A 12,588-nucleotide genomic window follows, 5' to 3' on the forward strand; every position below is an offset into this window, starting at 1 on the left:
GTTCCAAGTCAGAATAGCTCCTTACCTTACATCAGTGTCATTATCAGTCTCTCCTTACATATTGTTCCCATTACAGTCCTCCTTTACATTAGTGTCCCCATCAGAGTCCTTACATCAGGGTCCCCGCCACCTTGCATTAAAGAGGTTGTAAAACCCGATTAAAGGGAAAAAAAACGAAGACAAAGGCATATTGAGTTAGTATGCATTGCATACTAGCTTATTGTGAAACACTTACCTTAGAACGAAGCCCTTCCAGCGACGCCCGCACACCGCTGAGACAGCTGACATCTTCCCCAGTGTTTCTTCCGGGTTCATGGGCTCCGTCGCTGTGAGTGGCCGGAGCTGCGATGACGTCACTCCTTAGCATGCGCACGGGAGCCGCTGTTTACAGCACGGCTCTGAAGGCCCTGATGGCATTGGCTGCATAAACTCTGAATATCTCCTAAACTGTGCAAGTTTAGGAGATATTCGCAGTACCTACAGGTAAACCTTGTTATAGGCTTACCTGTAGGCACAATTTAAAGTGAGTACTTTACTTCCTCTCTAATGTCCTCATTACAGTCCTCCCTTACATCAGTGTGCCCATCAGAGTCCTTACTTGAGGGTCCCAATCAGAATCCCTGCTTACATTAGTGTCCCCATCTGAGTCCTTACATCAGGGTCTCTGCCAGATTCCCCACCTTACATTGGGGTAAACATCAGTGTCCCCCCTTACAAAAGTGACCCCACTGCTGTTTTGAGGGTGGAGAAGTGAAGACTGTGCATATCAACTGTGGGCTGGGTAAAATCTCATAGGTGACCATTTGTGGACCAAAGGCCATCTTTTTAAGACCCCTGTTCTAATTTAACAATAAGGTGACCTTTTCACTTCAGTGTGCAGCTGCTGTGATTTTCCCACACTGTCAAAAATTAAATTCCTGCTCATATGAGTCCTTACTGCTGCCCTTTCCCAACAGCAACTCAGCAGCTGTAATGTTCTGGTACCTTTGGGTACCCTAATTACTCTTTCATAAGTGTATGCACCCCACCATTCTCTTTTGGTAAGGTGCGCATACACCTTTAAGACTGATGCTGTCATCACTGAGCGCCGGACTGATGGCTATTTAGATCGCCGGCTCTCACTCACATGTGTTCGTTCAAACTGCTTTGTGCCTTGATGCTAACCTGTCTTGAAGCTCTCATGCTTGCAAGCTTACCTCGCTGTCGGAACCACGCTGCGCTGATCCCTGTATCCCGCTACCGGATCATCCGCTCTTGCCGAACCTCTCCTCTGCTACATTGCTATTAGTGATAAGTACCCCGTAGGGGAAACCTCTATAACTTTCATACTAAAGCTTACACTATCTAGCTCTGCATACTAAGGACTATTACTACATCTGCATTATCTAAGATTGCTAGCTCTTGAGCCTACTACCACCTGTTCTTGCACTGGGTTGATCTCTCTTGTATGTCCACCTGCTACTCTGTCATCTGCTACCATACATGATTGCTAAACATATCTGCATCTCATCTGCTACTATCTCACTTTCAAGAACATTTCCTTTCAAGTGTCTGTCATCTACCATCTCTACCCAACCTGTCTCTTCAGCCTATCATCACTGTGTTACTATATACATAAGTCACTCTAGGAAACATCTTATTGAGTGTGTGTATTTACTTGCTGAATTGAGATCCTCCACACATGATGAGTCATTGGGAGTTGGGAATGGTATCTCAGCGTTTCTCTACATGACTACTGAAGTGGAATATTTCTGCAGCTGAAAATCCACACCATACATAAAACGCAGGAGCGTTACAGCAGCACAGTTCCTCTTGCTCCCTCCTCCAAACAGTGACCAAGAAGCTCAGTTCCTCCTGTTTCCCCCTCCCAAAAGCATTCATGTGAGTCAGCTCCTCCTGTATCTTAAACTCAGCACCGATCTGATTCAGCTTTCTCTGCCAGGAGAAACTCAGCAATTCAGCTCCCTCAGTTTCCCCCTCCCTGCAGTGATTTAGCAGCCTAGCTTCCCTTCGAAGGATTGACTTGGAAGCCAGATCACCCTGCTTCCCCCTCCCAAAACCAAATTGTTAGCTCAGCTCCCCCTTCTACTAACTTATCTACTTAGCTTCCCCTCCCAGCATAGCACTCCCTACTTTCCAGCCAGCATTTACTCCACAGTTAAGGTTCCCCTGTTCCCCCAGTGATTTGGCAGCTAAGCTCGGTGACTCAGCAGCTCAGCTCCCCTACTGTCAGCAGTGACTCAGCAGCTCAGCTCCCCCTGCTCCCCTACTTCCAGCAGTAGCTCAGCACCTCCTGCTCCCCCTACTTTCAGCAGTGGTGCAGTAGCTCAGCTTCTCCTGCTCCCCTACTTTCAGCAGTGACTCAGCAGCTCAGCTCTGTCTACTCCTTCCTCCTAGCAGTGACTCGACCTCCCATTTGGCCTCAGCCCTGAAGGAAAAATGCAATGCAAAGAATTATCAAATTTAACTGATCCTTAGTCACAGCTGTGTCCCAGACAATGTGAAGAGATGAATGTTGGCTGGAAGGTGGGATGATTATTGGCCCCTCATAGTTAATATCAGTATCTGTCTATCTCTTTCAGGAAGATGGAATTCTCTGCAATCCTAGCTCTGTTGGTCCTCTTCCTCATCACTTCCCACATAGTCATCTTATTGTGGAGACAGCACAGACGGTACAGGTCACTGCCCCCCGGTCCCACCCCACTGCCTTTCTTGGGCACTCCAAAGTATATAAATCAACCAACAGCTGATACAAACTACACCCTGGTAAGTGATCTCTGTAGATTGTTGGCCAGAGCATGCTGATCAATAAATGTCAACATTATTCTTGGGGGGGGGGGGGGTGTCAAGTGGGGTTCTGCTGTCTAGTTCAGACATTTATAGTTGACCGATTCCTAATAAGAAGTTCTTTTTTTTTCTCTTTATTGCAATCGGTGACATTTCCCCCTAGTTATAGGAGAGAGCAGGCAGTTTAAGTGGTCTGGTGGTGTGGACTAGAGAGTAGAAGAAAAACAGGCATGTGAGAAGTTGTCCTCTTTCACCTCTTTAATTAGACTGAGGATAAAAAAAACTAAAAAAAAAAAACTTCCTAGTAGATTTCAAAGAAATATGGCATCTTTAGTCATTCTGCCTCTGGAGGTCTTCAATAGTTCTCAGATGCAATTGGAAACAGAGAAGACAACAGCCTAGGAGAGAGCACGTGTCTAGAATATGTAAAACATTTTGAGTTGCTGGAATTCTTCATTACTATTAGTTGAGCGAACACCTTGATGTCCGGTGGGTCCGGCCGAACTTGAAAAAAAAAAGTCCGGGTTCGTGACCCGAACTTTACCCCGATCCCGAACCCTATTGAAGTCAAAGGTGACCCGAACTTTTGAGCACTAAAATGGCTCTAAAACAAACATGGAAAGGGGTAGAGGGCTGCAAATGGCAGCAAAAGCATCTTAAGAGCATGGCAAGTGCTCTGCAAAAAATGTGGATAGGGAAATAACTTAAAATAACAGAAAAAACTGAAAAATAAAAAATAATAATCTTGAATGATGTAGGAGGTTGAGGTAGCGGTGGAAGAGGCGGTGGAGGAGGACAAGGTAGCCAACACTGGTTTTTGTTTTCAATTTTATTTCTTTTTAAATTAGGGTTCACCCCAAAAGAGTTAGAAAGATCAAATATAACAATGGCTGGGTAAGGCCGGTATACATGTCTATTCTGCACAAGGTACGGACGAGTCCTGTGGGATCCATGCCTGGTTCATTTTAATGAACGTGAGCTTGTCCACATTGGCTCACAGACAAGCGGCTGCGCTTGTCTGTGATAAAGCCCCCAGCTGTGCTAAATACACGTTCAGATAATACACTGGCTGCAAGGCAGGCCAACACCTCCAAGGCGTAAAGGGCAAGCTCAGGCCATGTGCCCAATTTGGAGACCCAGAAGTTGAAGGGGGAAGACCCGTCATTCAGTACGTCTAGACATGTGCACACATACTGCTCCACCATGTTAGTGCTGGGTCGTGGTGGTGCTGGTTGAGCTCCTGTTGCAAGGAGAGGACATGGTCAATCTGTGCCAGCTACACGCACAAGTGAAACACCTTTCTCAGCTGCGAATAGGCAACAGAATCTTACAGCAGTATTTGGCAGGGCCTAATGCACCTCTACAAATGTTGAGGCCAGAACAAGTACAGGCGATAGTAGATTGGGTTGCTGACAAGTGCCTCCAGTTCCTTCACATTGTCTCCCACCCAGTTTTCTGCTGAAAGGTCAGAGTTGGCACCTGCAGCCGATATCCATCAATCTTTCACCTCACCCCCTTGCAAATCAGCCAAGCAGTCTGAGCCCCAAGTCATGCAGCAGTCTCTTCTTCTTTTTGATGACTCTGTTAGCATGGTTTCCCAGGGCCATCCACCTAGCCCTGCCCCATAAGTGGAAGAGATTGAGTGCACCGATGCCCAACCACTTATGTCTCAAGATGAGTACATGGGAGGACCATCGCAGCATGTCTCGGATGATGACGAAACACAGGTGCCAACTGCTGCGGAATTCCGAATTGTGGAGACCGACAAGGGTTGCAGGGGTGAACACTGGGTGGAAGATAATGTGGAGGACGATGAGGTCCTCTACCCCACATGGAATGAACGTTATGCAGGTGACCTGAGTAGTTTGGAGAAAGAGGCGGTGGTCGCACAGAGGCACCAGCACCGCAGAAGAGGGAGCAGGGTGCAAAAGCAAAGCGGCCGTGCCCTAGACATTATGCCTGCTACTGCCCAATGCAGCAAGGGACCAAGCACACCAAAGCCAGCTCAAAGCAGTTCCCTAGCGTGGCAGTTCTTCAGACAATGTGATGACAGGACAGGACACGAGTGGTTTGCACGCTGTGCAATCAGAGCCTGAAGCGAGGCATAAACCTTCTCAACCTGAGCACAACCTGCAAGACCAGGCATCTAAGTGCAAAGTATGAGCTGCAGTGGAGTAGACACCTCAAAAACCAAGAAAGGTCTCTGGCTCCTCCTGCTTCCTCTTCTGCTGCAGTCTCGGCCTCTTCATCCACCTCTGTAGTGAGACCGGCACCTGCCACCCCGCAAACAGAGGATCTGCCAGCAACACCACCACCTGGGTCACCAACAACCATCTCCACAATGTCCCGTGAAAGCGTTCAGCTTTCTAGCTTCCAAACACTGGAGCGGAAGAGGAAGTACCCCCCCTACCCACCCGCGATCCCTGACCCTGAATGCCAGCATTTCATAATTCCTTGCCTTTGAAATGCTGTCATTCCGTCTGGTGGAGACGCAGAGTTTTAAAAGCCTTATGGCGGAGGCTATCCCACAGTACATCATGCACAGCTGCCACTACTTTTCCAGGCAAGCCATCCCTTCCCTGCATAACCAAGTGGGTGACAAAATCAGGTGTGCACTACGCAACGCCATCTTTGGCAAGGTCCACCTAACTAGGGATACGTGGACCAGTAGGCACGGTCAGGGGCGTTATATCTCCCTAACAGCACACTAGGTAAATGCAGTGGCGGTTGGGCCTGAGGCGGATATCGGTTTGGCGCATGTCCTTCCACCACTGAGGATTGCAGGGCGCTTCAGTTTGCCTCCTGTTCCTAACTCCTCCTACTCCGCTTCCTAATCCTCTACCGCCTCCTCATCCGGTCAGCGTAACACCTTCACCACCTTCAGCACAACCAGGGATAAACGACAGCAGGCAGTTTTAAAACTTGCCTGTTTGGGGGAAAAAAACACCCTCCGCGCAGGAGTTGTGGAGGGGCATTGAACAGCAGACCGATGAGTGGTTGCTGCCAGTGAGCCTCAAGCCCGGCCTGGTGGTGTGCGATAATGGGCGAAATCTTGTTTACAGCTGTAAACATATGCAGACTAGGCCGCAATTGAATATTTTTTCCCTAAATGGGTGTTTATTGAACAGCAGAATAGAACAACAGTATCTAAAGGGTGTATCTCACACGTACAGATACAGACTAGGCCGCAATTTAATATTTTTTCCCTAAAAGGGTGTTTATTGAATAGTGGAATAGAACAACAGTATAGAAAGGGTGTATCTCACAGTAAAATATACAGGCTAGGCCGCAATAAATTTTTTTCCCCTAAATGGGTTTTTTTTGCAAAGCGGAATACAACAGTATGCAATGAGTGTATCTCACTGTACCATATGCAGACTAGTCCGCAATTTTTTATCCACTAAATGGGTTTTTTATTGCCAAGCATAATACAACAACAGTATGCAAAGGGTGTATCTCACTGTACCATATGCAGACTAGGCCGCAAATTATTTTTTTCCCCTAAATTGGTTTTTATTGATAAGCGGAATACAACAGTATGCAATGGGTGTATCTCACTTTACCATATGCAGATTAGGTTGCAATTTCTTTATTTTTTCCCCTAAATGGGTTTTTATTGCAAAGCGGAATACAACAACAGTATGCAATGGGTGTATCACACTGTAACGTATGAATGAAAATCTGAAAAATAATTGTCCCCTTAATTGGTGCTTGTTGAATAGCAGATTTGAAATGCATTGTGTCTAAATGCTGTAAGTCACAGTAAAATATGAAGGAAAGAAGTTTTTTTTCTTTTTTAAATGCATATTAAGCAGACACATATGCACTGAGCTTGCATGAAATGGCCGCTACACACCGCACGCCTAACAGGTTGGATACTGTTGTTCTATTCCGCTATTGAATAAAAAAAAAAAATTTGAATGAAAAACTGAAAAATTGTTTTTCCCTAAATACTAAAAAATAATTATTTTCCCCTTACATTGGTGCTTTTTGAAGAGCAGGTTACAAAAGCAGTGTCTGTCAAAGTAAAATATGAAGGAAAAAAAATGTTCTTTTTTAAATGCAGATTAAGCAGACACGTATGCACTGAGCTTGCATTAAATGTGCAGCACCACACGCCGCCCACCTAACAGACTGATAAAAGTTTTTTTTTCTCCTTTCTCCTCCTCACTGGGCTCAGGTCAGGGCATAAGGATCGTGCACTGCACCGCCACACAATACAATCAATGTAGATCGCTGTCTGATTAAAGATGATTCTTCCTATTCTTTCCCTCAAAGCAATCTCCAGCCTGACCATACAATAATCTCCTATCTCTCCCTCAGCAGCAGCAGCAGGAACCTCTCCCTAGTATAGTTTGAGTAGAGTGATGCGTGATGCTATGTGACTCCAGCTTATATAGACTCTGGGTCACATGCTGCACTGGCCAATCGCAGCCATGCCATTAGTATGCCACAGTGAAATGTTTGGGTCCGGGTACTGAATACCCAAAAGTCCGGTACGATCCCGAACAATACAGTCCGAGTTCGCTCAACCTTAATTACTATCTATAGACAGAACTCCCACTTTGTAGCCTACACACCTGGCTCTCATTAACCACCAATAAAATAATGTTGGTACTTCCACTCAGCGCTTGTTCAACTTCCCTGTGTAGTTTGTAAAATGTACATGAGGATAGCCATATTTACTCATATACCTCTACAAGCTCTACTTCCTTTGTAGAACTGCAGAGTGATTTTGTTCTACTGGTCCTCTCATTCAGTTCATATCTCAGTATAGAGTATGTATCCCGGAGTTTGAGAAATAGGGGAGGTAAAGCCCTGCTTAAGTCACAGAAATAGATATGCACATTGTCTCCATTTTCACAGATCTGGTCAGACATGCCCCATCTCTAGCTTAGCACTTCTCCTACTCTGAGGGCAGTTGCGATTAATTGTGTGGCCATTACTCAGCTCTGCCAGCATGAAGGGTGTGGCCATTACTCAGCTCTGCCAGCACCGAACACTGGAATTGGAGAGCAGGATATTTTAGGAGTATGGGAATTGGAAAAAAAAAAAAAACAATTACCTTGATGGATGCATTATCAGCCTCTAAGACCAAGAGCTGAGTGATCAAATACCACTGATCACTTTTTGGTCTTCAGTGAGCAGAGAGCAGTGACTGTCAGTCACCGGCTCTTTGATCCGCCCCTTCAGCACTCATTGGAGCGCCAGGTTGTGCAAGGGGCAGGTACGGCTGCCTCAGTCTCCCAGCGGCACACTGAGAGGCTGAGCCAGCTGTCGGTCCAGGCTTCTGGGTGTATCCCAACATTAACCGCTTGCCGACCACCGCACGACTATTTACTGCGGCGGTCAGCCCCTCACAGGCAAAGCGACGTAGTACTACATCGCTAGCCTGTGAGGGTCTAGGGAGCGAGCGCGCGCCGCCGGAGGCGGGCTCCTGCGCGGTCACGGACCCCCCCCGCGCGTGTGACCGGCGGACCCGATGTCCGCCGGTCACTCGCGATCGTCCGTTAGAGCAGGAGAAAGGCAGGCGGCTAATGTAAACAAGCCGCCTGTCATTCTCCCCTGTGTAGGAATAGTGATCATACGGTTCTACTATGTAGGACCGTTGATCACTGTTCCTACACCTCAAGCCACAGCCAATCAGTTAGAATCACGCCCCTAGGGACACACACAACCCCTCCCTCTCAAAAAAAGTTAACCCCTTCACTGCCAGTGTCATTTTACAGTAACAGTGCATATGTATAGCACTGATTACTGTAGTAATGTCACTGGTAACCCCAAAAGTGTCAAAAATGTCAGTCAAGGTTCCGATCTGTCCGCTGCAATGTCGCAGTACCGCAAAAAAATCGCAGATCGCCGCCTTTACGCGTTAAAAAAAAAACAACAAAAATGACAAAAATCTTTCCCTTTGTTAGTAAACGTGATAACTTTTGCGCAAACCAATCAAAATACGCTTTTTGCGATTTTTTTTTTTTCTTTACCAAACATATGTAGCATAAAACAAATTGGCCGAAAATGTTAAAAAATTTTGATTTTTACATTTTTTTTGGGGGGGAATTTCATATAAAAAAATGTGAAAAATATTGTTATTTTTGCAAAATTGACGCTCTTTTTTTGTGCGCATGATCAAAAAATCGCACAGGTGATCAAATACCACTAAAAGAAAGCTCTGTTTGTGGGAAAAAAAGGACATCAAATTAGTTTAGGTACAGCACTGCACGACCGCGCAATTGTCCGTTCGCAAAATAGGCCCTGGTCAGGAAGGGGGTAAAATCTTCCGGGGCTTAAGTGGTTAAAGTCGGCAACGATTCAGAGCCTGGAGCGAATGATTGACGTCAGCCGACAGCAGGCATTAGCCCACTGTCGGCTGAAAATGGGTCACAGGAGTGCACTCCTGTGACTCACAAGAGAAGTAGGCCAAAAGGTTTTCTTTAATGTTGTTCCATTTACCAATCGGTAAAAATTATATAGTGCTTCAGGAATTTAAAGAGAAAATGGTTGTGAGAGATAGACTTCAATTGGGCTTTAAAGTGGTAGAAAACCCCAGCCATAGCATAGTGCCCTGTCACCTCTGACAGGGCTTGTATCTTCACCCGTTCTTCCTTCCGTGTTGGCTTGCTCCGGGCATCTGGCTGAGCCACGATGACGTCCCTCCCACACATGCGCACAGGAGTCACAGGCACTGCCCAGAGTTCTGAAGGGACGGCACAGGTATGGGAGATTCTTGAAATTTCAAAATGTAGTGAAAATGAGCAAAAAAATCTGAGATCATATTTATGAAGATGTGTGACTGCTGGGAACAGTGTGATGAATATGTATTTTGGCCTTTATAAAAAAATGATAGCTCAGCTCTGTGAGGATATTTGTATTTTGACATACAATTCTGAACTTTAAAAATTCTTTACATCAGGCTGACATGGCACCTTACAAGTAGAGTTGATCCTGAATTTTAGGTGTTAGATTTGAAACATATTTCAAAGTCAAATCCAAACTCAACTTTTATTGTTAGTTTTATCTGTATAGCTTCCCAAAAGGCTTCTGGGAGAATATGAACAGAGTCTGCTCCAAAGACTGTCTTGTAGCTGCTTCTCTTGTTGCCTGACCCCCCAGTGCCACCAGGTACCACCATTTTATTTTAGTATCCCTGGTAGAATTTTGTAAGGGAAGTAACTTAGTCAGCCCTTTGATCCCATCATCTCATCAGGCAGGGCTTCCAGGAGCTTCCCAAAACCATTCTGCACAATCCTTTTGTTGCTCTGTAATACACAATTTTTGAAACCTGATTTGAATTCCCAATTGACTTACAATGCCTTGAAAAATATTCATACCCCTTGACCTGTTTCACATTTTGTCATGCTGCAACCAAAAACATAAATGTATTTTATTGGGATTTTATTTGATAGACCAACACAAAGTGGCACATAATTGAGAATTGGAAGGAAAATTATGAATCGTTTTACATTTTTTTTTTTTTTTTTACAAATATCTGAAAAGTGTGGAGTGCATTTTTTTTCACCCCCCCCCCCTTTACTCTGATACCCCTAACTAAAATCTACTGGAATTGTCTTCATAAGTCACCTAATTAATATAGTCCACTTGCGTGTAATTTAATCTCAGTTCAAATACAGCTGTTCTCTGAGGGCTTCACAGGTTTGTTAGAAAACCTTAATAAACAGCATCATAAAGGCCAAGGAACACACCAGACAGGTCAGGGATAAAGTCGTGGAGAAGTTTAAAAAAAATACCCCAAGGTTTGGACATCTCACGGAGCACTGTTCAATCCATCATCCGATAATGGAAGGAGTATGGCCCAAATGCAAACCTACCAAGACATGGACGTCCACCTGAATGGACAGGCCGGGCAAGGAGAGCAGTAATGAGATAAGCAGCCAAGATGCCCATGGTAACTCTGGAGGAGCTGCAGAGATCCACAGCTCAGGTGGGAGAATCTGTCTACAGGACAAATATTAGTCGTGCGCTCCACAAATCTGACCTTGGTAAGAAGAAAGCCATTGTTGATAGAAATCCATAAAAAGTCCCGTTTGGAGTTTGTGAGAAGCCATGTGGGGGACACATACAACATATGGAAGAAGATGCTCTGGTCAGATGAGACCAAAATTTAACTTTTTGGCCTAAAAGCAAAATGTTGTGTGTGGCAGAAAACGAACACTGCACATCTTCCTGAACGCACCATCCCCACCGTGAAACATGGTGGTGGCAGCATCATGTTGTGGGGATGCTTTTCTTCAGCAGGGACAGGGAAGCTGGTCGAGTTGAAGGAAAGATGGATGGAGCCAAATTCAGGGCAATCTTAGAAGAAAACCTGTTAGCCTGCAAAAGACTTGAGACTGGGGCGGAGGTTCACCTTCCAGCAGGACAACGTCCCTTAACATCCAGCCAGAGCTACAGTGGAATAGTTTAGATCAAAGCATATTCATGTGTTAGAATGGCCCAGTCACAGTCCAGGACTAAATCCAATTGAGAATCTGTGACAAGACTTGAAAATTGCTGTTCACAGATGTTCTCCATCCAATCTGACAGAGCTTGAGCTATTTTGCAAAGAAGAATGGGCAAAAATGTTCTCTAGATGTGCAAAGCTGGTAGAGACATCCCCAAAAAGACTTGCAGCTGTAATTGCAGGGAATGGGTTCTACAAGGTATTGACTCAGGGGTCGTGAATACAAATGCACGCCACACTTTTCACATATTTATTTGTAAAAAAAAATTGAAAACCATTTATCAATTTCCTTTCACTTCACAATTATGTGCCACTTTGTTTCGGTCTATCACAGAAAATCCCAATAAAATACATTTACGTTTTTGGTTGTAACATGGCAAAATGTGGAAAATTTCAAGGGGTGTGAATACTTTTTCAAGGCACTGTACAAACATGGAACTTTTGAAAATTCGAACTAAGATTCAAAGGCTCTTGAGTTTTTCTAAGGCTCTTGGCAGAACTACATCTGATTGAATTGCTCATAAGTTTGCTTATCTCTACTTACAAGATCCAAACTTTTAGGTTGCCTAAGAAAACCGTGAAGATCTCTTCTTTTTTAGTCCCTCGGTTTTTCTTCTCTCACAACAGCAGGAAAATTCCTGTCAGTGAACTTTGTCTTTCCACTTTTCTCTTACCTTTGACAGCTCAGCCAAAAATATGGCTCAATGTTCACTATCTGGAAGTTGACGGAACCAGTGGTGGTCCTCTGCGGTTATGAGGTGGTAAAAGACGCCCTGCTGAACCATGCTGAGGAGTTTAGTGCTCGCCCATTTATCCCCACACTACACATTCCCACCAAAGGATACGGTAAGATTGTCAGAACATGTCTCAGTTGAGTAACCAATATCAACAATGATCTTTTTAGCGATCTAGGGGGAGAACATTTCCATTAACTACAAATGCATTCTTCTAAGTGACCATCACACTAATGTACTGTGAACTTTCGATATAGAAATTAATAGCAGGGGTTCCCTGAGCCTGGAAATTTAGTTTAAGGGTTCCCCTTATGCTAAAAATGTTGGGAAAGGCTGGTTTATAGTGTTTTACAGTGCTCATGAAAGGTGCAAAGAAGTTGGTATGGCGCTACCTATGAGTGATCAAGTCGAAACCACTGGATCTTACTGTGTATGGTGACCTCGTGCAAAGTGCTTGTGTGCAAATAAATAAACAAAATTCCAAAACAAGTGATTAATTTATTCCAAAACTATTTTTACAGTGCAAAAACTGATAAATATATGTAGTTACTGTAAATAAAATAGTGTCCAAAATAAGGGAATTTTAGTGATACTATTGGTGAAAAG

The 12,588-nt window shown here is 44.7% G+C and overlaps 1 protein-coding gene across 1 annotated transcript in view; it reads left to right on the top strand.

The window, feature by feature from the left end:
* The first annotated feature begins 2,582 nt into the window (after positions 1 to 2,582).
* The window catches only part of LOC309555533 (cytochrome P450 2C25-like), a 55,789-nt gene continuing 45,783 nt past the window's right edge, over positions 2,583 to 12,588 (top strand). The window contains exons 1-2 of the mRNA XM_082257600.1: positions 2,583 to 2,766; positions 11,932 to 12,094. Coding sequence (XP_082113726.1) covers positions 2,587 to 2,766; positions 11,932 to 12,094 — 343 coding nt within the window. The 5' untranslated portion in view covers positions 2,583 to 2,586. The remainder of the gene's footprint in view (positions 2,767 to 11,931; positions 12,095 to 12,588) is intronic.

The sequence above is a fragment of the Pelophylax lessonae genome (assembly GCF_965119305.1).
Source record: "Pelophylax lessonae genome assembly, chromosome: 5".
NCBI classification, from domain to species: Eukaryota; Metazoa; Chordata; class Amphibia; order Anura; family Ranidae; genus Pelophylax; species Pelophylax lessonae.